The sequence below is a fragment of the Agelaius tricolor genome, unplaced genomic scaffold (genome assembly GCF_023055355.1).
Source record: "Agelaius tricolor isolate 1412-34295 unplaced genomic scaffold, bAgeTri1.0.p SCAF_2, whole genome shotgun sequence".
Lineage (NCBI taxonomy): Eukaryota > Metazoa > Chordata > Aves > Passeriformes > Icteridae > Agelaius > Agelaius tricolor.
This window is the reverse complement of record NW_027269262.1, coordinates 44,145,615-44,170,038: the sequence shown is the minus strand read 5'-3', so window position 1 is coordinate 44,170,038 and position 24,424 is coordinate 44,145,615. Positions and strand designations below refer to the sequence as shown.

The 24,424-nt window shown below is 40.2% G+C and overlaps 1 protein-coding gene across 1 annotated transcript in view; it reads left to right on the top strand.

The window, feature by feature from the left end:
- Nucleotides 1-5,009: 5,009 nt before the first annotated feature.
- Nucleotides 5,010-24,424, top strand: part of VAPA (VAMP associated protein A) — a 29,307-nt gene continuing 9,892 nt past the window's right edge. The window contains exons 1-2 of the mRNA XM_071417033.1: nucleotides 5,010-5,323; nucleotides 21,909-22,061. Of these exons, the coding sequence (XP_071273134.1) occupies nucleotides 5,248-5,323; nucleotides 21,909-22,061 (229 nt within the window). The 5' untranslated portion in view covers nucleotides 5,010-5,247. The remainder of the gene's footprint in view (nucleotides 5,324-21,908; nucleotides 22,062-24,424) is intronic.

The following is a 24,424-nucleotide window of genomic DNA, read 5'->3' as shown; positions in this document are numbered from 1 at the left end:
ACTTCCTTAATAACTTTTTCCTTTATCAAAGGACTAATGGCTTTTAGCACATTTGAAATTGTCTGAGGAATCCCCTGGTTCTTTAAACTGTACTTTAAACCACAAAGACAAGACAACACTTCTGTCTTGCTCTTACAGAAGTCAATGGTCCAGGGCAATTTTGTGTTCAGTAGAACAGAATTGGGTCCAAAATATGAAAAGCACATTAAATTTCATGCTATAGCTATTTATGAGAATGCCTTTATGTGTTATTGGCTTCTTTCTTCATGAATATTCAACACGTATTGTGTGGTTTTATATGTAATTTACTGTGGTAAAGAAATACACTGTAGTTGAACCAAGTTGAAGATATTCAATCAAGATCTACTTTTCCATTCTGTGGAATGGAAACATTTGAATATTGCCGTAAATCTTCAATAATAGTTTGGACTGTGACTTAATCTCTGATTTACAATATAACAAGTGGGCCTAAAATTATATATGGACCTCTAGCAGTCAAGTAAATGATAACTAGAGCCTGCTGTAAGAACAGTTTTGTATTTCAGAAGAAAAACAGCAGCAACAAAAGGCCAGGTATTTCCCTAAAGAGAAATTGGAACATATTCTTGGCTTTATACCTTTGTATTTTGCAATATTCACTGACTTAGTAGTGCAGGATGCATGAGATACTTCACTGAGTGAGACCCAGAGTTTTCCCATTAACACAACAAGTAATGCAGCACTTGGTTACTCTTTCTGACAGTCTCAGTAACAGCAAGAACTGGCAAAGAAGGTTGTGATATCGTTTTATTGCAAGGCATTTCCAAGTTTAGAATTGGTGGGACTGACCAAACAACCTGCACAATAAAACAGGAAAAAGCTATTAAGAAACTGAATCCATTCTATTACTTCTCAGGAACAGAGAGTGCTTATTTAATATTTAATAGCAAACAGTTTTGAAAGATGTCAAACTATCTCGAAACTGAGATATTATAACAACAATACTGAATTTGCAGAGTGAAAAACATCAAGATCTACAAATACACAGGACAAATGTTGACCTCAGATTAAGCAAATGTTATCCTTTTGCAAGCAGTGATGAATTCACTAATAGCACTTCTGGAATGACATTATTATCTCACTGAAATCAGTGACAGGAGTTCTATTGACTGCAATACATCCAAGGTTTCATTCCAGAGCTGTGCTGTGAGGTGATGAAATGAAATTAATCAGATGTTGGGGAAGGTTGCCCGATATTGCTGATCAACAGCACAGATGTAGTTTTAATATAAAAAATTACATCAGTCTGGATGAAATAGAAACATTAGATCAGAAATGACACTAAATGCAATAAAACAGATCAATGCATTAGTAAGCTTCAAAATGTGTTCAAACAAAAACCAAAGACCACAGTAAAAAGCAGCTTTGAGTTGGAAATTAAACTGTGGCCTTAGTTGGGTCCTTTGCAGCCTTGCTGATGATGTGACATGCCCCCAGAGCTTGGGGCTGTGCCCTGTTCTTCATTCACTGCCTCTCACTATACTGTGAGACCAACCCAGTCTTCCCCCAAACCATGCACACCCCCTGATGTCAGTTCCATCTACTGCACAGCCATGTCCAACAAGGTGTTTGCATGGGAAAACCTCTAAGTCCTGTTATCATATTAAGGAGAGATCCTATCTTCTTGTTTTCCTCAGTTTTTCTTAAACAAGAGGTGTGTAGAAGAATTAGACAACAGAGATACTTCTGTCTTCTAAATCTGCATAGCAGAAGCTTCGAAGCTTCCTTTGCATTTATATTCTTTTCTGTTATATTTTTACCTCGTTAAAAGGACAAAAGACAGAAACTTTTGTGGCATTCAGCATTTTTCAGCCATTTCCCATGTCTTGATTTTTTGCCAGCTGAGACCCAGTTCTTCTGGTACATAACCAGTAGGTAATTCTGGAGGCTGAATTACTGTTTCTGAAAAGTGTGCACTATGGCTTAATCTTTGCTTGATTCATGAACAGAAACAGAGAAAGAGATAACAGAGTTAACATCCTTCTTCTGTGTTAAAATAGAAGAAGAAAAACCTCTATTTTCCAGTTTATCTTCCAGATCCCAAGGGTAAGAAAGCATAAACAGAGTGGAACATTTGTTTTGTTTACAAAGCCCAACAGACCACCAGATAGCAACTTTAAATATTGCATTGTAAATAAAAGATGTAATTTAAGATGCTGTTTTATGTGCATCGTAAAGTAAGTCTGGAAAAAAACTGCAGTCAGAGTAGTTGCAGAGCTCTAGTGACATTTTCACACATAGGTCAGGTAACTCCACCTATTGAAGCCAATTCCTATCAGGCAAACCTGCTCTGAGGTGCTTTTCTAGAGCACTTTTTACTTGTTTCTTCTTCAGGCAGTGATGGTATTAGAAGTCATGTGGGTTTTGGTGTTGGCAAGAGTGGTGTGGAAAAAAGTAAGCAGGAATGATGGTGGCAGGGCTGGAGGAGGGGAGGCAGCTGAAATGGAGGGTGGAGGCTCCAGGGCAGAATCTGAACCTAAATTACTCCCCAGCCTTACCAGTCCACAGTCCTTCCTTCATGGCTCAGCTGAACCAGAGGTATTCACCAAAGAAATTATGTGATCTGCAAGTATTACTATGAAGATCTGATTTTGAATGCAAACCATTCAAGTCCTCTCAATGCATTTATTATCAGGACATATTTTTCAAATGGGTTATTATGTCCCTATATATGCTCTTAGCATACCTACACCAGATTTTGCAAGAGAGAAAAAATGTGTTAGTCCTTCTGACTAAATTTTCATCACCTGTACTCCAACTTTGCATGAATATAAACTTATCTCTTACATGAAAATTCTTCAGAAGCAGATTTAGGATACAGAAATCATCAAGGTTTGGATGGATTTGACTGTCTAACTGTTTTTTCTTGTTTGTTTGTTTGATACTGGTACATTCAAATAGCCCAGGATGCACCATCTGCTTGAAAGTATGGTACTAATGAAAAGGCCCACAGTGACAACACTGTATCTGACAAAAAATGTTAGCAAGGAGGATGGCAAACAACTCATGTTTCTGCCTACTAATAATTAATGACTCTTATTTTTCATTCAGGTTTTGCAGGAGCTCAATCTCTCTCAACTTTTCACAGAATTGCAGAATTGTTAACAGAGTTGGAAGAGATGTCTGGAGATCATCTGGTCCAGACCCCCTCCTGAAGCAGGGTCATCTAAAGGAGGTGACACCGGAATGCATCCACGTGCGTTTTGAATGTCTCCAGAGAGGGAGACTCCATAACCCCACCTCTTCCAGCGCTCAGTGACTCTTGACATAGTAAAGTTCTTCTTCATCTTGAGATGGAACTTCTTGTGTTTCAGTTTATGGCCACTGCTCCTTGTCCTGTCTCTGGGCACCATAGAAAAAATTGGCACCATCCTCTTGACACCTGCCTTTGAGATACTTACATGTATTAATGAAATTCCCCTCAGTCTTCTCCTCTCTAGACTAAACAGGTCCATTTATTCCCTGTTAATATTCCTAAGATGTAATGTAACAACAATTTTCCTACTTTAATGGTTTTGGCTGTTTTCAAGGCCAGAAGGTCAGGCCCATTCACGTCAGTGCCCAGGTCCCTTTGGACCAGACCACAGCCATTGCAACGAGGGTACCTGGCAGCAACTGGGAACTGCCTCATCCATGAACAGCACTGACCCATGTCAGAGCCACCAGCGCCGCCGGGACCCACCACCCAGGCTCGCTCTCCCTTCTCCAGTTTAAAGGGAAAGGCCGGTCCAGCCGCTGCCCCTGAGGCCCTAGGGAAGGGCGCCCGCTGCTGTCCCCCCAAGACTACAACTCCCGGCAGGCTCCGCTACTGCCGCGGGGCATGCCGGGTGCTGTAGTTCTCCCGACGCGGCTGCCCAAAGCGCCGAGCCAGCGGCACCCTTCCCGCTCCAACCCGAACTATGTGTGTGCGCTTGGGAAGGCGAGGAGCGAGGGTGCTGCTTCTCCCCGCTTCGCCCCAGCCAGCGCTGCCTGTGGGGACCGGACCGGGCTAAGTCGCGGCGCGGGGAAAGACAAGACTGGATTGATGAGCCGAGACCAATGGTGTAGTTCAACGAGAGCAGGTGCCGGGTCCTGCACTTGTGTCACACCAACCCCTGCAGCACTACAGGCTGGGGGAAGAGTGGCTGGAAAGCTGCTCAGCAGAAAGGGGTCTGGGGATGCTGGCCAACAGCTGCTGAACATGAGCCAGCGTGTGTCTAGGTGGCCAAGAAGGCCAATGGCATCCTGGCCTTTATCAGGAATCATGTGGCCAGCAGGACCAGGGCAGTGATTTCTCCCCTATATATAGCACTGGTGAGACTGCACTTGAGAACAGTGTCCAACTCTGGGCACCTCAATTCAGGAAAGACATTCAGGTACTGGAACATGTCCAGATAAAGGCAATGACGCTGGTGAAGGGTCTGGAGCACATATCCTGTGAGGAGCAGCTGTGGGAGCAGAGTGTGTTTAGCCTGGAGAAGAGGCGGCTCGGGGAGGTCCATGCCTGACCGAAGGTTTTGGCCAGGTGGCGGTCAGTCTCTTCTCCCAGGCAATTAGCAATAGGATGAGACTACAAAACCTCAACTTCCACCAGGAGACGTTCAGGTTGGACATTAGGACTAATTTCTTCACAGAAGGAATGATTAGGTATCGGAATGTGATGCCTAGGGAGGTGGTGGAGTCACGGTCCCTGGAGGTGTTTAGAGAAAGACGGGACGTGGCACTGAGTGCCGTGTTCTACCTCACAGGTTGCACCCGATGACCTCGGAGCTCTTTTCCAACCCAACTGATTCGGGGATTCTGACTCGCTCTAGCCGTCAGAGCGGGAAGGAAGGGTGTGTGTGGGAGTGTACGTCCGTCTGTTTCCACGTCCCTCTGTGTCCCGGTATCTCTGTAGGTCTAGGACGACCCCGCGGCGCCCTGGCGCATGCGCACAAGGGAGGCCCGGGGGAAAGCGCGCCGCCGCCGTGCCCGCGCAGGGGGCGGTGCTGCCGGGGCGGGGAGGGCGCGGGGCCGCGCTCGGGGGCGCGCAGCAGCAGCGGCAGTGCCCGCCCTCGGCCCGCGCCCCGCCGGTAGCGCCCGCAGAGCCGTGCCGAGACACCGCCCGCCCGCCGTGAGCGAGCGGCGGCACCGCCGGCCCCCTCCGCCCCTCCTCCTTCTCCTCCGCCTTCTCCTCCGCCTCCTCCGCCCTCCCCCCTGCCCCTCCTCCCGCCGGAGAGAGCGAGCGAGATGGCGGCCGCTGGGGCTCTGGCGAAGCACGAGCAGATCCTGGTGCTCGATCCGCCCACCGACCTCAAATTCAAAGGTGAGGAGGGGGGAACGCGGCGCGGCGGAGCGGAGAGGGGCGGCAGCGGCGGGGTGTCCCGTTCCGCATGGGCGCCGGGCCGCCTCCGGGCGCCGCGTTCCCCGCTGCCTCCCGCGGGCGGGCCGCGGTGCCGGGCGCTGCCCGCCCGCCGGGGGATGGGGGGCGCCGCCGAGCCGGCGAGCGGGATCGGCCGCCGCCATCTTGGGATCCCGCGGGGATCCGCGGTGCCGGGTGGGATCGGCCGCCCCCTCCCTGCCCCTGCCCCCGCCCGCCCCGCCGAGTCACCGCTGCGCTCCTAGGCCCGGCCCCGGAGCAGCGGCGCCCGGGGACGCGGGTGTCGCTCTCCGGTCGCTGGCGGTGCGGGCTCCCTCTGGCAGCAGCGGGCAGGAGAGGCCCTGGAGCGGGCGGTGGAAGCCTTGCGGGGTTCCAGGCTTCACGAGGCTGCCCTAACGCCTGGCCTTGTCCCACTTCTCCTCTCAGGCGTGCTGGGGCCCGGTGTCCGCGCGGAGCCGGTGCGGCTCTGCACCATCAGTGCCCGGCACCCGCGCCCTCGCCCCGGTGCATCCCAGCCCGGCACAGGGCTCCCCAACCTTTCCCCAGAGCTGTCATGTCTCAGGCAGGCTCTCGGAACGTCAACAGGGAGCTCGCCTCTTTCCTGGGAATGAGGGAAATGGAATGCGTGCCTTTCGGAAGTTTTATGTGTGCTGTGTGTTGCGTGCCGACCGCATGGCTGTGACTGCTGACGTGCTGCTGTCAAAATAGGTCCCAGCTAGTGCTGGTATCGTGTGTGTCTGTCTGTGGTTTTCTCTCCTCGTGAATTAGATAGTTGTGAAAGGAAAGACTCTCTCAGAAATGAGTGATCGTTTAAAGGCAAGGGCATAAAAAAAAGTGTGTCAGAACATGTAGTTTTTGTGATGATATACCTGCAAGGGGCATTGAGAAAAATCTCAGAACCTTTCAGATTTGAAAGGTTCTGTATTAGATTTTTTTTTTTTAAGAGTAGTTAATATTATGTGAACTTATATTTTTAAGTGGTGTGGCTGGTGTCACCACATGTATGTGCCTAATCCTGTACATTCTTCTGTTTTCCACTTTTAGTATGCTCATTTTTCATTGTTTTAGAGAACAGAATGGAATTTATGATGCTGTAAAAATCTTCCACGGACAACTAGAACAAATGAATGTTTGTAATAGAAGAGAACACTGTATTCCCCCAAAATACCTTTGGTCTGGCCTAGCATTAGCAAACTATAGTTGTTTTATTGATCTGTCAAATCAATTAAACCCCAGCATTTGTCTGATTATGCATATTAATTTCTCGATAGCTTCAATTTTAAATTTTTTTAAATTGCACTTTTATACACAGACTCAAAACCATTGCAGGAACTTGTCATTTTCACTTGGGTTTTGTGTTGTTAAAATGCTGCTGGTCTGGCTGCACTCATATTTCAGTATGCTTTGTTCAGAACAGGTTGGGGAAAAATGCATTATTTTAATTTTTTTTTTAATTAAAAAAAATGCTGTGTCTAATTCAAAGCCTGCAAATGTGGGATGTCTTTGAGCTGGAACTAAGCTGTATTGATGTGATATGAAACAGTGTGTTGATAGAATAAATACTAGATTAGAAATTCTGTCTGTGTGAAGCTGTTGTCAGTCAGTGATCTTTATTGTGCTATGTGTCTATGCACTTAGAGCATGAAATGTGTATTCTTTAGGCATAAACTTCTGTTTCAGACTAATGCATATATTAGGAAAATTCCTGTAGAGCAGACTAAGCAAAAACAAAATATGAAGCATAATGAGACTGCAGCACTCTCTGTTACTGTACTATTGCAGTAATATACTATAGAAAGTGCTATCAATTCAGAGAGCATTGAGTGCACTCTCAAGAAATATTTTCTAACTGCTTATTATTTAGAGGTGTTTAAAAAGGTTTGTGGGCCACAAACTAACCCAGTTCTAAAGTACTGTGTTGAAGAATACAATATTGGCAGTAGTGAATTCTGAGTGTCACCTTTTAAAAAGTAATTGGTTAGTAAGAAAGAGAATATATGACTCAGAACAAATGTAGCATGGTGTAGGAAGAGCATAACATTTTGTTAAAAGAATAAAACTACATTTTTTCAGTGCAGTAGATTATTCAAAGTTATTTTATTGGTACAATCATCCATTTTTAATATTATTGTTGATGCATATGAACAGAGATCTAGTTTAAGTCTAAACATTTGAATTGAGCAAAAAATTTTATTAGTTTTCTTGCCTCAGGAAGTTATAATGGGTTTGCTGACCTTTAGGGTAACAGTGAAATGTGATAGTGTGCCCCTTTACAAACAGCTATTTCATTAAAAGATATGTAGTACTCAACATAAGGGGTTGTTAACAACAAGCCTTTAAATTAATCATTGCCTGATGAAACTGCTTTTTTTATTAATAAAATCTAATTTACTCTGTCAGCAAAAATAAGGTCTGTAATACATTTATCCTTGAATTTTATTCAGCACGATTCAAGGGGAGTTCTAAGAACGTGTCCTGTGGTAGCTAGCACGTTACGTAGTTCCCTTGGTATCCAAGACTGCAATCCTGTTTTTGTAGTCCTTGTAGTTCTAGAAATTTCAGTCATTAATAGTGTTTGGGTCATGATTGATTCCCTCTGACCCTCTTTGGTAGGTGGATTTCTTTGGATTCTGAAACTATCAGGAATATCTTAAGAAAGCCTACAAAACAATTAAGTACTTTTCATAGTGTTGTGCAAATGTGACAAAGGGAAAAATTGTGCTTAAAAGTGATGAAATGAAGAGGCAGTAGATAAACTATGTAATACCACTTTCAGACGTTCAGTATGGAGCACTGAGAATTTGCCTCATGGCAAAATTCTGGTCTTGTACCCAGGTTCTTCAGCCACATTGCTCCTCCAGGTTGGCTTTCTTTTGTATTCTAATGTGTTTTGTTTGACTTCCCAAATCTAAAGTTGTTGGAGTTTTGTTTAGGACTGGATAGGTAGGATTGAAACACAAGACACCTAAAAGCAACCCATTTGGAAGGTGGAACATCTTCTTACTGGTGTCTTCTTCATGTGACTCATACATGTAATCATTGTTGGTAGTTCTAGTTCAGTGAAGATTATAGGAATCTGGAATTGGTGCCCTGTGAATAAATATGTTTTTTTAATTTTCTTTTTATAAGGAGTAATGTAGTTTAATAGCAACATTTGAAGTTTTAAGTTGAAAAATTTGTAGCGCTTTTATGGAAACTCCTTCTTCCTTAAGGCCAAAGAAGCCAGTTTTGCAATTTTAAGTAACGTGGATTTAAGTTGATCCTGGATTATGGTAGTTTTTTTTAAAAAAAAATTGAAAGCCTTCTCCAAATGTTTAAATCAGTCATAAGACATGCTTCTGCAACACCTAATTGAAAATCAACACTAGTTGATTTGATGAGCTTTGGAAGATTAGTAGACAGTGTTCAGAATTTGAATTTCATGTGATTCAGAGGTGTCTGACTAGCAATGCAAGATTCTAAAAATGCCTGAATATTCTAAATTGATATCCTTTACTGAAGTTCTGGCTTACAAGTGTGTGAAGTCCAGTTGTGTTACCTTTTGTAAACATCTCAAAATAATGAGCTACTCTTTTGCTTTAGCAGACTAAAATAAAATTTAGAATGTGTCTGTGTGCAGTAAATTTTCTTTTTGGTGGTTTGAGTTACTAGGAGAGATCAGTGTGACTGAGAATATTTCATTTCTGATTGTTGATCTGCATCATAGTCTGGGATTGTCAGTGTATAAAATCAGCTATCAGCTGGTGTATGTTCAAATGACTTTTCATGGGAGGTAGAGAGCACTTCACTCAAGTATTGCAGCTTATTCTGAAAAGCAGATTTCGACAACCTTTTAAAGAATACAGAAATATTGCTGTAGGTTATTTTGTAATCATTACACTGCTATTGGTAACACTGAAAGCCACGGGATATGTGTTGCTGCAAATCGAGAAGGTGGAATTTAAAGGCAAAAATAGCTCAACGTTAAATGCATCCCCTGCCCTCAAGGTCTGTTGCCAGAATTGGCCTAGGATGCCTTTTGGTGTAGGCAGAGTTTGAAGTATTCAAATGTGATCTTACTGCCTTACTTGTGTGTATCTTGATTATGTCAAATTATGCCTATTTTCACTCTCTTCAAGGTACCAGTAAATTTGTGATGTCCCAATTTTCCAAGATAGGTTAGAAAAAAAGGTGATTGGGATGTCAGTTTTCTGCTGTCTTCATTCAGGAACATTTTTGAAACTAAAAGAGTGGGAGTGTAGAGGGGGGAAAAACTGGTTGTAAGTGATTACTAATATAGTTGTGACTTTCTGATGCTTTGAAATGGTTCCATTTAAGTTAATATTTTTACTGGCTGAGAATTGCATAATGGCAATAAAATGACTCAGTATTCAACACGTAGTCTGACATTTTTTTTTCTTTTAAATACAAGAGCGATTCTTGGCATTGTTTGCTCTTCCTATATGTATACTTCTATCCATTGTTTCATGGCTCAAATGTAGTATTTGTTAGTATTTTAATTTCTTTACATTATATGTGTTATTGAAGATCGAAGCACAGGATGATTTGTGGGAATGTGTTGAGGAAGATAAAGAAGGGTAATGTTTTTTTACCAGGTGTTGCTTATTAGGTGGTATTATGTTATACAATCATCTCTACCACTGTGCTAGACTGCATTTAAAACTGCCTTGTAAAAAGGGAATTATATTGATCTGTGAAGTCAGGTGTGTTACAGTGTTAGATTATATTTTGGCAGAACTAGTTTGTCATTTGTTTTAAGATTCAGTAATGAAATACTTTCCTGTGGTGGTAGAGGTATATACAACAGTGAAAATTTAGAAGTTTAGTCCTTTACCTGAAAATTATAGGGCTCTGTTTTGCTTAATATTGCTGTTGCTTCACTAAACAGTGAAACACTATCCAAACCTCACATCTTGTCCTTCTAGTGTGTACCAATGATTGATATAAAAGCTTCACCTTTGCATTGTAATTACTATAAAGTGCTTATTCATGCTGCTTGTTGATAGCATAAGCAGGTGTTCTAGATCACCACAAGACATTTTTATTAATATTATAAAGACATTCTGTATTATGCATGAACAGTGTACTGTTGTTCAAGGCCAGGTTGAAAAGTAGAAAGTTTGAGAGGATTGAGAGGACCTGTTTTATTGCATCAGTAAATAGATCAGAGTATTTAGTGCACCAACTGTCCATTGTGGAAATAGAAATTGTTCCTGTTTTGGCCTGACCATGGTTTGTGAACATTTTACTTTCTTTGTCTTTGGGACATGTTTGTTAACCAGATCTTTGTGACTATTAGTCACTAAAGGGTTTTACATGCTTCCCTTATAAACCATGAATTTAAATAGAAAAGGTTTCTGAAGAGAACTTACTGTATTAAAAGTGGAAAAACCAACCCTGACTAACTAGATAGGTATTACACTTTCCAGCTTGGAAGTTGTCAGTTTACAAGGCTTGAGGTGTCAGATGAACCTGATAAGTGAGTGTAAGCTAATTTCTTTAAAAAGAAAAAAAATCAGCAAAATGACTCTACTAAGATAATTTCTGATGTGGTATTTTTGAAAATAAAAATGCATAAACACAAGTTAGAATTTTACTAACTTTGTTTTTCTTAAGGTGGTAGGACTTTACTTGAGGCGTGGTTATCTTGGCTTCTTGCTTCTCTTGCCTTTTAGTGTTGTTTTGGATTGTATCAAGTTATTTCCTGGCATTTAAAATTATTTAGCAATGTAGATGTCATATTTCATTTTAGTATTTGAATGTATTTAGAAATAGATCGTTATGTAAAGGAAAACAGATATTTTCTGTTCATTCCTATATGAGAAATGTCTTGTGAATTAAGATAGTTTGCTGAATATTATCCTGCTGTAGGACTTCATGTGTTTAATTAAACATGGAAGAGGAAGAAAATAAAGTGCTTGCATGAAATTTATAAAGATGATCAAATTAGAACTTTTCTGCCTTTTGTTTCTCAAAATCTGGTCTAACTGGGATTAAAATCTTCCTCTGACACTTCAGTGCTTGAATTGGTCTGGCCTCAATAGTAAGCAAAGCCTTAGAGGAAAGAAAGAAGACATTGAGGTAGATGGAACATGGAACACCGTGCAGTGTCCCAGGTAGAATGTGGCAATCTGATCTGAGACCTTCTCTATCTGTGATACTGGGGATTGCCCTGACCCACGTGCAGGACTTTGCACTTGGCCTTGCTGACCCTCATGAGATTCCCATTCAGCCACCTTTCCCTCCTGTCAGGTCCCAGTGGATGGCTTCCCTTCCCTCCAGTGAATCCACTGCATCGCTCCCTTGGTGTCACTTGGTGCAGACTTGCCAAGGGTGATGTCACTTCCAGTGTCATCCATGGAGACACTGAGTAATACTGGTCCCAGTATGCATCTCTGGGGGATACGGGTGCCACTTGTTGCTGGTTTTCACTTGAACGTTCTGGTATTGACAGGAACTCTTTGGACAAACCCCCCAGACAATTCCTTGTGCATCTAACAGTTCATGCATCAAACCCATATCTCTCTGATTTAGGGGTAAGAATGTTGGGGGGACCATATTAAAGGCTGTACAGATGTCCAGGTAGGTGACACGTGTAGCTCTTCCCTTGTCCATTGATGTCCACCATAGAAGGCCACAAGATTAGTCAGGCCTGATTTGACCATGATAAAGCCATGTTGGCTGTCACTAACTCCTTGTCTTCAATACATTTTGATATATTTTTGAGGAAAATCTGTTCCATTTTTCATTAATGACCTTGGTATGGGTGGGAGTATGCTGGTACAGCTCACTGGTAATGCAAGGTTAGGAGATGTGATGAATGCAAAAAAAAAAAAAAGGGATGTGTGCTAATAATAAACCATTTTCTTAGAGGTGATGAAAAAGAAGTAAAACTAGCGACTAGTACTTAATCATGGGTTTATTGTGAATGTGACAAGTCATGAAATGGGGCAAATACAGGACTGTAATTTTGTAGTGAGGAAAGTATTAATGTCAAGATTTTTGCCTTTGATGAAGCTTCATCTGAATGCATCCCTGGCAACACCTAGTCAGATAAAATGAACCCAGATGGGAATGATGCAAAGACAACTTTATTAACACAAGTGAAGTAGAAATAGAATAGCTTTAGCTTGTTAATCTTAGCAAAATGAAGACTGAAAGGGGATCTGATTGCTATCTATAAATACATCAGCAAGGTAAGCACTGGGGAAAAGAAAATCTATCTAGACTAAAGGATAGACTTGGTGGAAAAATGAATTTGCTTCAAGTGGCTGTGAATGTATTTAGATCATTAGAAACTTAGCTGAATCTGAATCATGTCAGTCTGAACCAACCTTCTGAAAATTATGTGGACAAAAATAGTTTTAAATTCATCAGATACCATCTTACAAAATTATAAGTTTCATGCGGACTTCAGAAAGCTTCTCCTAGGTCATGAGTTTGCAATGTTCTTGATAGTTTGGTAGGACATTAATGGTACACAATTATTTACTTAAGCAAAGCAGGTATGTTGTGTTACATTCCAAGACATTGGAATAGCTTGATTGAGATATGTTTAATTTTTTTTCCTTTGTAAAAAGGGATATCTATGAATTTAAAAATTATATATGTGGGACTAACTGCTCCGTATCTGAAATAAACCTAGTATTTCTAGTCCATATGGATATGATGTTAATTTAACATGTTATCATGTTAAACACTATGGTGCTAATAAGGCCTGTAAACATAGTAGACCCACTGAAAGTAAAAACTGTTTCATTTTTTAATTTGAATGTCCACCAGTCATCTACCAGGCACGTTCTGTGTTACAGCTCAGGTTGGAACTCCAGCTGCTTCTGTAGCAGTGACCTGGCTGGTACTGAGAAGTGTGGCTGCATTAGCTCAGCTCAGTACTGGGATGTGAAGTTGATGAGGAAGTGGAGTTTGTGGTCCTGCCTGGTGGACAAGACCGACTAAATGCAACTTCTGTTTGAAGCAGGTGTTTGTTTGCCTGAGTGACTGTAGGAAATAATTGTGCTTGGCTTTCAGTGGCTTGGGAAATGGAGACCTGTGGCCTGTGCTTCCAGAGACTGAAAAGTCACCCTGAAGCTGCAGTGATCTGTTGATGTGTTTGGGAGGCAGTCCAGTGTCAGCTAGTCCTGTCTGTAGGAGATTTTAATGTCAGATACACAAGTCTGTTTTGGCCAAGGTTGGATACCACGTAGAGGTCCAACAGCTAAAACTGTTTGTTTGTTTGCTTTTAAGAATTTTCTGGGCTCTTGTCCATTCTGGGAGACTTGCGAATTTGATTGATTTTTTAAAGTTACTTTGTTACACTGTTGGGATATTGCTTGCAAGGAAACGAGTGAAAACCACAAGAGCTTGGGTGGTTTGTTCAAGGTTTGTGTCTGGCCTCTGATACCCAGTTCTTGGAGTGCATTGGGCAAGAGCTTTTGATCAGGTCTTCTGTGGGAAGACTGATTTTCTATGTGCCACTACAGCTGTCACCTGAGATGATTACAAGTGTTCTGATTACTGCTATAGAGTTTGAAGTGTATCTTGTATGTTGCAATGCAGATCAGTTAGGTGTATCCAATGGGAGATTCCTTACATGCTGATGCATATGGATTTTCAGTTGCTGGATATTTGAATATTTTAAGCAGCACATCTGGGTTTTCCAGCATCACTGAAACCGCTACAGCAGGTTAAATACAAAGCAAGTTTAAAAGGAAAAAGGAAAGGGAAAAGTTACTTGTTTATTTAGTTCTGTTGATCAAATATGCTAGTATTCTGGAAATCTAAGAAACTCTGTAAATATCAAGCTCATTAAATATCCTACCTTATGCAAGCAAAGATAATAGTTGCTCCAGCAGGAAGGGTTTATAACATAGCTCTTACTGAACTAAATCCATACTGAAAGATTGCATGTATATATTAGTTGCTTCAGGACTTTGGATGGATAATTTGGTGGTTTAAATGTTCAAGTTAAGCACCATTGAAATATTTCTACTGTTCTTGTTATTTCAGCAGTGCTTTGGTATGAATAATACTTTATGATTAGATCCTGAAGACTTTATCCTACCAATTTTAGTATGCTCTTAATAAGTCTCTGACAAGAATAACAATATAATCGAGTACAGCTAAATTGTGAGTAAGAAATTCACTCTCTTATGGAGGTTAAGTTTAAGGTACAAGCATCTCTTTGATGTTAGTAACCAGATCGTCCTTTAGTAATGGCACTCTTTCAGTAGGAAAAATGTCAGGATTAGATGTTTATGGCTGACTTGGGCCTAGGCTGCTACATTTTAAAGCTTAAGCTAATACCAGCAATAATATCTTTGGATGAAGTTATTCTATGTTATACCATCTTGCAGCTAGTGGTATTTTGTGGTTGTTAGGGCTAAAGAAACCATTGCCCATATTTAACATAAAATACAGGACAGTCTACATTTAGTCTGTATTTTATCTAATATATAAAGAAAATAATGCTCTTTTGATCAGAATTCCTGGTAATGATCTGTGATTGTACTTTACCCCGAGATAGATGCTTACTGCATTTTTCCTGTGGTTTCTTGGCTACTAACAACATTTTAGTCACAAGCTGGGGTGAAAATAAGAAGTTTTCATCCAGAAAAAACATGTAAGGAAATGTTTTGTCTGCTTTGAAATGTCACTGTGTTGTATTTTTGTCTTTTCTCTGTCAGAATGGCAGGCAAAAGGTTTCAGCTCCCATTTCTCTTACACCAGCCCCCAGTAAAGCCCGTGTGCCAGCATCTGCACAAGCACCTCTAATAAGCTGTGTAGCCATATGCAGGCTCTGCCCCTTTGACAGAGGAAGATGAGTTATTTTAGGATTAAAAAATGGGCATTGTCTCAGCATTTTTTAGAAAGAAAAATCTATGATAGACACATCAGCAGCATGAATGCTGACAGCATGTCATCGTGGGGAGCTCAGATAAAATCTGATGTTACCCCTTGTAAACAGTGGTAGCCTAGAATCAGCCCTCAGGAATTGTGGACATTGAGGTGTGTCAGCTTTCTTACAAAGCCTGTTTTGCATTCTGTTTTTTACATGCAGATTGATGATAAAACATAACTGTTTCTTAAGTGCCAGGGTAGAATAAGAAGTGAGATTCTGTAATGCTGCTCTAATATATTAATATCTTCGTGAGAGCCATGATTATTTGTATGTATAATTAATATCTTACCTTCATCCACTGATTATTCCTGATCATTCATATTCATGTTTAAGTATTAATCCATGAAACCTAAGTTATTATGCTTCATAGACCATGAATAATTTTAATGTAGGTGATTTGTTAGAGTTGGGATTTTTCTTCCAGTTTGAATGCTCATGGTTCTGGTATTTCAAGAGGAAGGAGTTATTTATGTTTGATGGCAATGTATGTTATATATTCTCTTCAGATTTTTTTCATAGCGGTCTGAATATTAATTTCTTAAAACAAATGTATGGAAATAAAAAATTCCACTCACTTTCTTTTGTGTCAGCTATGTCACCTATGCTTTTTTCAGAAAGGACTATAAAATTCAATTTTGAGCAATAAAGTGCGTTGGGTATATTTTAAGATTGATTTTCTTATCTGATAGTCAAGGTAGTTTTGACTTGCTACAGAACACAAGTATTTCTCATTTTTAGACATCTTTCCTTCAGTACCTCTAGTGGAAGGTGATCTGGTCAAGGAATATTTAAGTAAGCTAGACAGAGTATGTCCAAGGACTCTGGTGCAGTGCACACGTGGGTGCTGAGGGAGCTGGCAGGTGGACAGACAAGCGGACAGGAACCTTGTGAAGTTCAACAAAAAGTGCAAAGTCCTGCAGCTGGGGAGGAACAGCCATCCAAGCAGCAGTGCAGGTTGGGATCTGACCAGCTGGGAAAGCAGCTTTGCAGAAATGGCCCTGGGCATCCTGGTGGCCACCAAGTTGATCATGAACCAGCAATGTGCCCTTGCTACAAAGGCCTGTGGTGTCCCAGGCTGCAGTAGGAGGAATGTTGCCAGCAGGTTGAGGGAGGTGATCCTCCCCCTCTGCTCAGCACTGGTGAGGCCACAGCTGCAGTGCTGGGTCCAGGTGTGGGCTCCCCAGTACAGGAGAGACATTGACACCATGGAGAGAGTCCAGGAAAGGGCCAGGAAGATGATGAACTGGAGCATCTCCCTTGGAGGAGAGGCTGAGAGAGCTGTGGCTACTCCAGGCTGGAAAACTGAAGGCTTGGGAGAATCTTCTGAAGTATAAAATACCTGAAGGGAAGGTGCAAAGATGATGGAGATGGGTGCCCATGAGCAGACCAGAGGCATTGGGCACACCTTGGAACACAAGAGCTTCCCTCTGAACGTGAGAAAACACATTTTTACTCTGAGGGTGACCAAGTAGTGGCACAGGTTGTCCAGGGATGCTGTGGAGTCTCTATCCTTGCATGTATTCATAAGTTTTCTGTCTATGGTGCTGGCAGCTGGCTCTTGGTATCCCTGCTTGAGCAGGGATTTTGGGCCAGATGACCTCTAGAGGTCCCTTCCAGCCACAGCCATTTTGTGATTGCTATGTCAAATGATGGGAAAGAAAAACAATTCTATTTTGGCCTAATTAAAAAATTCCATACAACATAATACAAATATAGATTACATGGAGCTTTCTTAATTTAACTTACTCTTTCTTTACTCCATTGTTGTATTTGATTCTGGCAGAAGAAGTTGCTGGAGATCTTACTCTGTTCCTCTCAGGTCTATCTGAAAAGTCAGTTTACTTGGTCTCAAAGTTTCTCTTGCTTGGTTTAAAATAATGCTATTAGTTTTTATTCTGCTGACTTGAGCCCATTTCTCATTTATTAGGGCTCAAACTGTCAAATGCAGTAAATGAGTTTTCTTTGTCTGCCCAACCTAACTGTACTGTGCACCCAAAGAAAACTACCCTGAGTTTGTTTTAGTTAAGGTGCATTGAAGTGTTCTGTATGTTTCAAGTGCTCTTGGAAATTCAAAGGTGATGCAGCAGCTTTTAAAAAACAGCATTCCACTTAAAGCATATAATCCCCATATTTTTGAGGTTAATACCATAACACATTTTAAGGAGTTTGGATTCCTTTTGCCAGTCCGTATGTTTTTTATGTGTACTTACATTGTTTTTAGATGTGGCTGAATGTATCACTTTGCTGTGTCAATTTACAGCTTAAATAAACTTTAATTCAGTGCATGAACTAGAATGTTTTCTGGCAGAATTGGCTTAAACATTGGCTTTTGCAGCAGCTACAGTTCATTGTCTTAAATCGAAGCAGGCAATGTGCTTAACACTTAAGCTGTTTCATAGAATGCTGTTGATTTTGTTAAATAATGCATGCTCATTTTTGTACAACTCTACAAGTGATGTGCCTTCTAATTATCAAAGATTTTGTGTAATTTAATAAAATTATAATTTATTCTTATCCAATTTTATGTAGAGGTAGTATTTTAAGACAGGCTTTTTCTGTACATTATGGCAGCTTTTCTTATTTTGAATGGAGCTTCTTGCTGACCAAACCTGCCCCCTTCTCAGAAGTGCTTTGTTTGCTCTGTACAGCTAGAGATTCTGACATGGGTCTCTCACCTTTGCCTAAACCTGTGGAGGTTTATCTAAACTCTTCCTTCCCACACTAGGGAAGGTGTGTTCACATCATCATTTTTTCCCTGATGTTTGACTGTCTCACAGGGTAGAAAAATGGGTTTTGAAGCTGGGACAGTGAAGGAGACCTGAATCTGAAATGAAAATGACACCACTGATGAAAAAGATCTCTGTTTGGGTCCTACCTATCCAGTAATATGCATATTTTGGTTTTACTGCATTATAACTGGCAAGCTTGTGGCAAGCTGGGAAACTTGGCACTGTTTCAGCAGTAGAAACTGGCTCTGCAGAATTCGTGGCATTTCTTCCTGCCCACTAGTTGCTGTAGTCCAAGCTGTGTAGTTGCCAGAGGCAACCCCGACATTAATGTTGTGTGATGACTGCACTGCAAGCTAGATGAAAAAGAAACTCAGCACATGAAGTTTTTGGGTAGATCTGGTATTTCTGGGTGTGATTAAGCAGGTGTCTGTCCTTCTTTTCTAAGGCCCTCATAAGTCAAAGTGATAGGGAGACTTGTGGCATGAATTGTTACTGCTCCATTCAAAACCAGTTGGGACAAACTGGCATTTTCACAACCTTTATTCCAGGAAGATGCTGTAATTGTGTCTTGAATTTACACTACTAAGAGAGTTATTGAACTCACTGTCCCCTTTGAAGTAACTCTTGACTTCCAGAGGTTATTTGATTGAGATTACAGGTTTATAAAGCAGTGACCTCTTGTCATTAGACATGATGTTACATTGGTATGTAGCCTGAGGATTTTATTAGTTGAATTACCACAGCTTCTATGTGTACAGTTAGACATAAGCCTATCTGAGATTTAAATAAAAATCTACTTGGACCTGAGTAGCATGCAAGCAGCAGGTGAGATGCTATTTTTGAGATGATAATGCTGCCCTGGTGTAGCTGAATATTTACTGAAATGAAGTGGGTGTGCATTTGTCCATTTTGATGCATGAGCAGAATGTTTGTATCCATCTTCGCCAGTCCTTTTCCTTGTTTACTTGCAGTCTGTGTAGTACAATCCAAACATTTCTCCTTCCTGGTTCCTGTGCCTGTGCCCCACATTTTTTCTCAAGAACGTTTGTAATTCAGGATTTTGCATTTAGGCTATTACTGCCAGCTTGTGTTTAATTTCCCCGCTCCTGCAAAGGTAGTGGTGCTTATGTTTGTGTAATAGTGAACTCTAGAATCTTCTTCAGGTGTTGCAGTTTCTTTTTTGAAGGCTCTGTCATGCTAACTTAGATCATGAAGCTTCTCAGAAAGGTACTAGATTTTTTTTTTCTGATTTACTATCCTTCTGTCTGTTCCTGCCTGTCCCTGCTCAGATCCATGCTGTTGGTTTGCCACTAAACTACCAAACAGCTGGGTTCTGCAGGAACAGTGAAATTCAGTCCTCTCTTCCTTTTGTGCACCAATTTGTTACCACCTATTTATTAAATCTGATGGTTGCGAGTCTTGAGAGTCTTTATACAGCTATTTTCTTTAAAGCTTTTAGAAAGCAGGTAAAAGGTAAAGCTGTCATAAGCATCCTCTAGACCTTGAAAAAGATTTCAGTCACCTCTGAAAGAAATGTCAGATTCTAAAAAGTGTCCCCGAGCTAAAAGCTTTTTTTTGGTGAAGTATACGGGGAATGCAAAGGAGGTCACTGCATTCATGTACCTGGGAAAGAAAAGCAGATTTCTTTTAATTATCTGAGGTGTTGAAACTGACAGTAAATAGCAGAGTAATTTGAAGAATATATTGAATCCTATCTCATTATGGCACACTTTAAAAAGGCAGGCATGAGGAGACCTTTCGTGTCTCAAAAGAAACAGAACATCTTTTATTTTTGTTTAAGAACCACTTTATTGTCAGTTTATAAATTCACTATTGCTTTGTCTGAAACAAGCTGGTTTTGAATAGTATAGCTCCTTTTCTTGATGACTGTGCTTTTCAAAATGAGCCTCTGAACAGTGTAATTTTTTTTTCCTTTGTGCAGAGTGTCCTTAGTAAAAGTAGTTGAGAAGATTTAAAAGCAGACCACCTCACGTTGCCTAGAGTTGCAATTAAAAAAAAAGTAGCCCTCAAGTTTGAAAGTCAGATTCAAAGTGCTCTTTGCCTCTGGGCACTGCAAAAGCAGTGGTTATTAGATGACTAATAGCTTAGGTGATTGTTAGTAAAACTCCCAGAATAACTTCCGCAAAAATGTGGTGTAGCTTGAAAAAAATACATGTTGGGTGTGTTATGAGTGTATCACCAGTCTTAGAATGAGAAGAGTATTCAGCTGCCTGGTTTTAGTTCAGTTTGTGGTATGGGTGATGGGAGGTTTTTTTTTGAATCTCCCTCTATAGGTAAAGACAACTAGATCGTGCAAGAACCATCGAAAAGGTAAGTGGCAGGAAACTTTCAAGTAATTTTGTAAATCTTGGGGGCTGTGTCAAATTTGCCTGGATTGAGAGGATGACTTACTTCATCCACCATGTAAAGTCAGATCAGAAGTGAAGTTTCAGACAAATAATACCAGTTCCTATTTTGTCAAAAGAACCTCAGTGAATGGAAACCTAGCTTGCATGTATCTTCATCTGCATCTCAGTGTTCTGGTTCTCAGGGATTCTCTTTTTAGTCTTTATGTATTTGTATCTTGGTGTTTTGTGTTAGGACTGTTTAACGCTCTCTCAAAATCAAGTACTTGGAATGAGTTTTAGAAATAAAGGCATCAGTCAAATAGTGAGCCCTCTAGTGTAGTAACGTGTTTGCTAGTGGGCAGAGCTTTTTCCCTCAGAGAAGTGCAGACTCCTCTCTGGAATAAGGTGTTGTTCAGACTTTTCTGAATTGACTTCCTATGTGTCATGCAATTAGTGGTTTTGTTATACTTTACCACTTGTTCGTATCACTTATATTTTTCATCCAATTTAATCTGAAGTTAGCTTTCATTGTAGTTTTTTAATGGAAAAGTTGTTTTTGTGTTTTCAATACTGATAAAAAATATTTTCTAGTTATTTAATGTGTTTAAAGAACTATAAAGAAGGTTCTTAAAAGTTAATGTACACATGGAATATTCTTGAATAAATTTCATGTTCATATGAAACACCATTTTTCTAGAGCCCTTGCAGTCTTGCTTTCAGATGACAAACATAAGGAAGATTAACACTGCTCAGAATGCTGTGAACCTTATTTTTTGTGCTGTTACTGTGTGGCATTGCATGAAGGTGATCGCTGCTGGAAGATGTGCTTTTGCAGCTTGATATTAGAATTATGCCTCCTGTCCAGACTTGGAAGGATTCCTATCCTGAAGGTTTAACATAAATACAGTTTAGAGAGTACACTTTGTATATTTATGCATTGAATACATAAATATAGTAACTTCAACTGCAATAGCGACTATTGCTTTTCTGTGGATCAGGTGGAGTACATGCATAAACAGAGTATCATCTCTCTTGCTTATTTTGAGTTTAAAAGAGGAGATTGATACCTTGTTCTTTTAAGTCTATAGGAGGTCAGAACCCCACCCAAGTTGAAATCTCAAGAGCAGTGACTAAGTTTTAGTCTCAGTGTTTTCTTTCTCTAAACAATTGAAAGAGTTCCAAAGAATGTGTGACTTCTACTCCTGAAGAACAATTCAGTGAAATTTACTTTTGCATGTGACCAGTACCTTCTAGGTATTGCAAATATTAAGAATGATTTGGTAGGAATAGCGTATACATATATGAACCACTTGTGCCAGCAGCTCAAGTCTGTTGTAATATTTAAGAGTTCTTGATTGTTGTAATGTATGTTGTTATAACTAAGGTGATGGAGCACTCTTTGCATGTAACACAGGGTATGTGCCTAACAGGTGTATGATTTAACCTGCTTTTGCCAGTTTGTTGGCAACAAGATGTATTTTAAGAGTTACTTGTACTGTATAAACAGATTTCTTCTCCAGAGATGCGATTTTAAAAAGACCAACCTTTTTTTTTAGGTCCCTTTACAGATGTAGTAACTACAAATCTTAAACTACGAAATCCATCAGATAGAAAAGTATGCTTCAAAGTGAAGACCACAGCACCTCGTCGATACTGTGTGAGGCCAAACAGTGGAATTATTGACCCAGGATCATCTGTAATTGTTTCAGGTAAAAATAAATGCATGCAGTTGTAGGTTAAGTGTTCCTAAGGCCTCTGATGCAGTTCCCTAATGCTTGATCCTAAAGACTGTTTGAAGTATGTCAGCTTTTTAAAACCTTTTTATTTTTAAATAGAAAGGATTCCCCTCATTAGTGTGATGACAACTTGATGTAGAGCTGCAATGATACATGAAAAAATCTTCGATGTAGAAATACTTGCCTTTGTCACATTTATTTGTGGCTCTCAAAAGGAGGAAAAGCAAGTTGAAAATGGGCAGTGACATTAACAGTACATTTGCCTCAGACTACTATATTCATGTTTGTATCCTGAAGTAGAACATTTCTTGGCTGCTCTGATGTGCTTAAAGTGTAACATTTCATAGTTCATAGCATTTAAGAAAAAAATAGTTTACAATTGTATCTAGTAGTTTTTTTCAAGAAAATGGGAAGACTAGATAACAGTCTGCAGATTTGGTAAATGGTTTTTGTAGGTCATTCTCCTGACCGTTTTGTGGTAGAATCTCTAGAATAAGGGATATTCATTCAGGTTGTAGATGTCACAGGCAATACAGATGTGAACTCCTACATCTCCTAGGTCTAGAAAACTGATTATTTTAGAACCCTTGGAGACTTCTGTAGCAAAGCAAAAGGGAAATAAGGGAGCAATCCTCACAGCTTTTCAGATCTACATTCTTACACCCTTTGGGAAGTTTAAAAGAAGCTGGAGAGCTATCTTCAGGTGATATGTTCAAATGATGCAAAGAAGAAGGCAAGACAAGTTTGTGATTGATTAAAACTTTAGAGTAACTTTCCTTTAGGAGTTTTCTAATCTAATATGATCTGTAGAATGGAGCCTTTTAAAACTTCATTATTGCTTCCCATGGCAGTCCAGCATCTGGACTCGTGGTATTTATTCACTGGCTTGGGGATGAAAGATTTAAGAATTGATTTAAGATTCAAATAGTCAAAAACTTCTTTATTTCTGTCTTCAACTACAACTTAGAGCCATTTTACCTTAGCTGTGTGTTTGACCTGGTATCTGGGATTTTTCCACTGGGTAGTTCAATATCACAATCAAGATCTTGCTGGCATTTCTCTTCAGGGAATTGAATAGATGGAGGGATTACATCCTGTGTGTTTTCATAGCTATAAATTATCTTTTTAAAGCTTTAAATATTTTGGTTTTTTAAATGAGTCAGTACTGGAGCTGTAAACAGTATTGTGGCTTCAGGATCTCCAATAAAGGGAAACGTGTCATACTGCTTGAGTCTTCAGTTGGCATGGCAGGAAGTCTTTGATGTGCCTATTTCTGTATTGCTGGATTCTCATGCAGTTATTCAGCTACAGTGACCTCAAGATGTTTTTGTGTGCCATTGTTTAGTTACAGTGATTCCACAGTGCTTTTCAAAACTAAGTTCTCTTCCCCACAGTGTCAGCTTCATATTTTTTTTTAGGCATATAATTTCTTTTGGGTCATTTGCTAAGATAAGTGCACAGATTATTTTTCTAGTGACCCACTTTATCTCATCAGTCTCTCAGCTGAATGTTTTCAGTGCTGAGTCATCTTTCATATAATTAAAAATAGATTTCTCTCATATTGTTGTGCAGAGAGAAATAACTATAGGATACTGTGGGCTGAAGCTCTTATGTTCAAAACTGAATGTTGTGGTAGTGTTAGCTGTCTTCAGCCTCTTTAATGCATTGTGCTGATTCACAGCCAAGACAGTTTTTAAATTCATTGTTGGAAATGTGATTTGAAAATCATTATATAGAAGTCCACTGTCAGTTTTTAATCATTTATTACTTTTCAACTGTGGATCACTAAGTAGATCACTTCTTCTGCCATGTTTTTTCATTTTTTTCCTGAAATACAAATTGCGTAAGAGCTGTTTTTCTTTACATTGATACTCTAAATTTACTATTTATTATCCTGTCGTCGTTTGCTGTTAACTTGTTAACAGAAATTGCTTGTTGTTGAGTTTTTTTCATAATATACAATGTTACTCTTGTTCCTTCAAAGGTTGTTACTGTTACTTGTTAATGTTTTCCCCTCTGCTTTTGCATTTTTCAAGCTCTATCAGTATCTCTGCCACAGCTTTCTCATTGCTATAAAATAGGTACATATATAGTTTACTGTTATAGGACTCCATGTATTTTTTCTTATATTTTTCTGAAAACTGCCTCTGCTTCTCTTAATTTTGTATAAGGATATACTGAGCTGAAATTCCCATTCTGTGGAAGACAGGTGTATGTACACTGCAAAATAATTTATCTCTCCAGTTCATTGAGTCCTCATTCTCTGGTAGATCAAGTTTCAAGTCTATTCCCACATACACATATTTAGATGTAATTTTTTTCGGTCTCTTTTACAG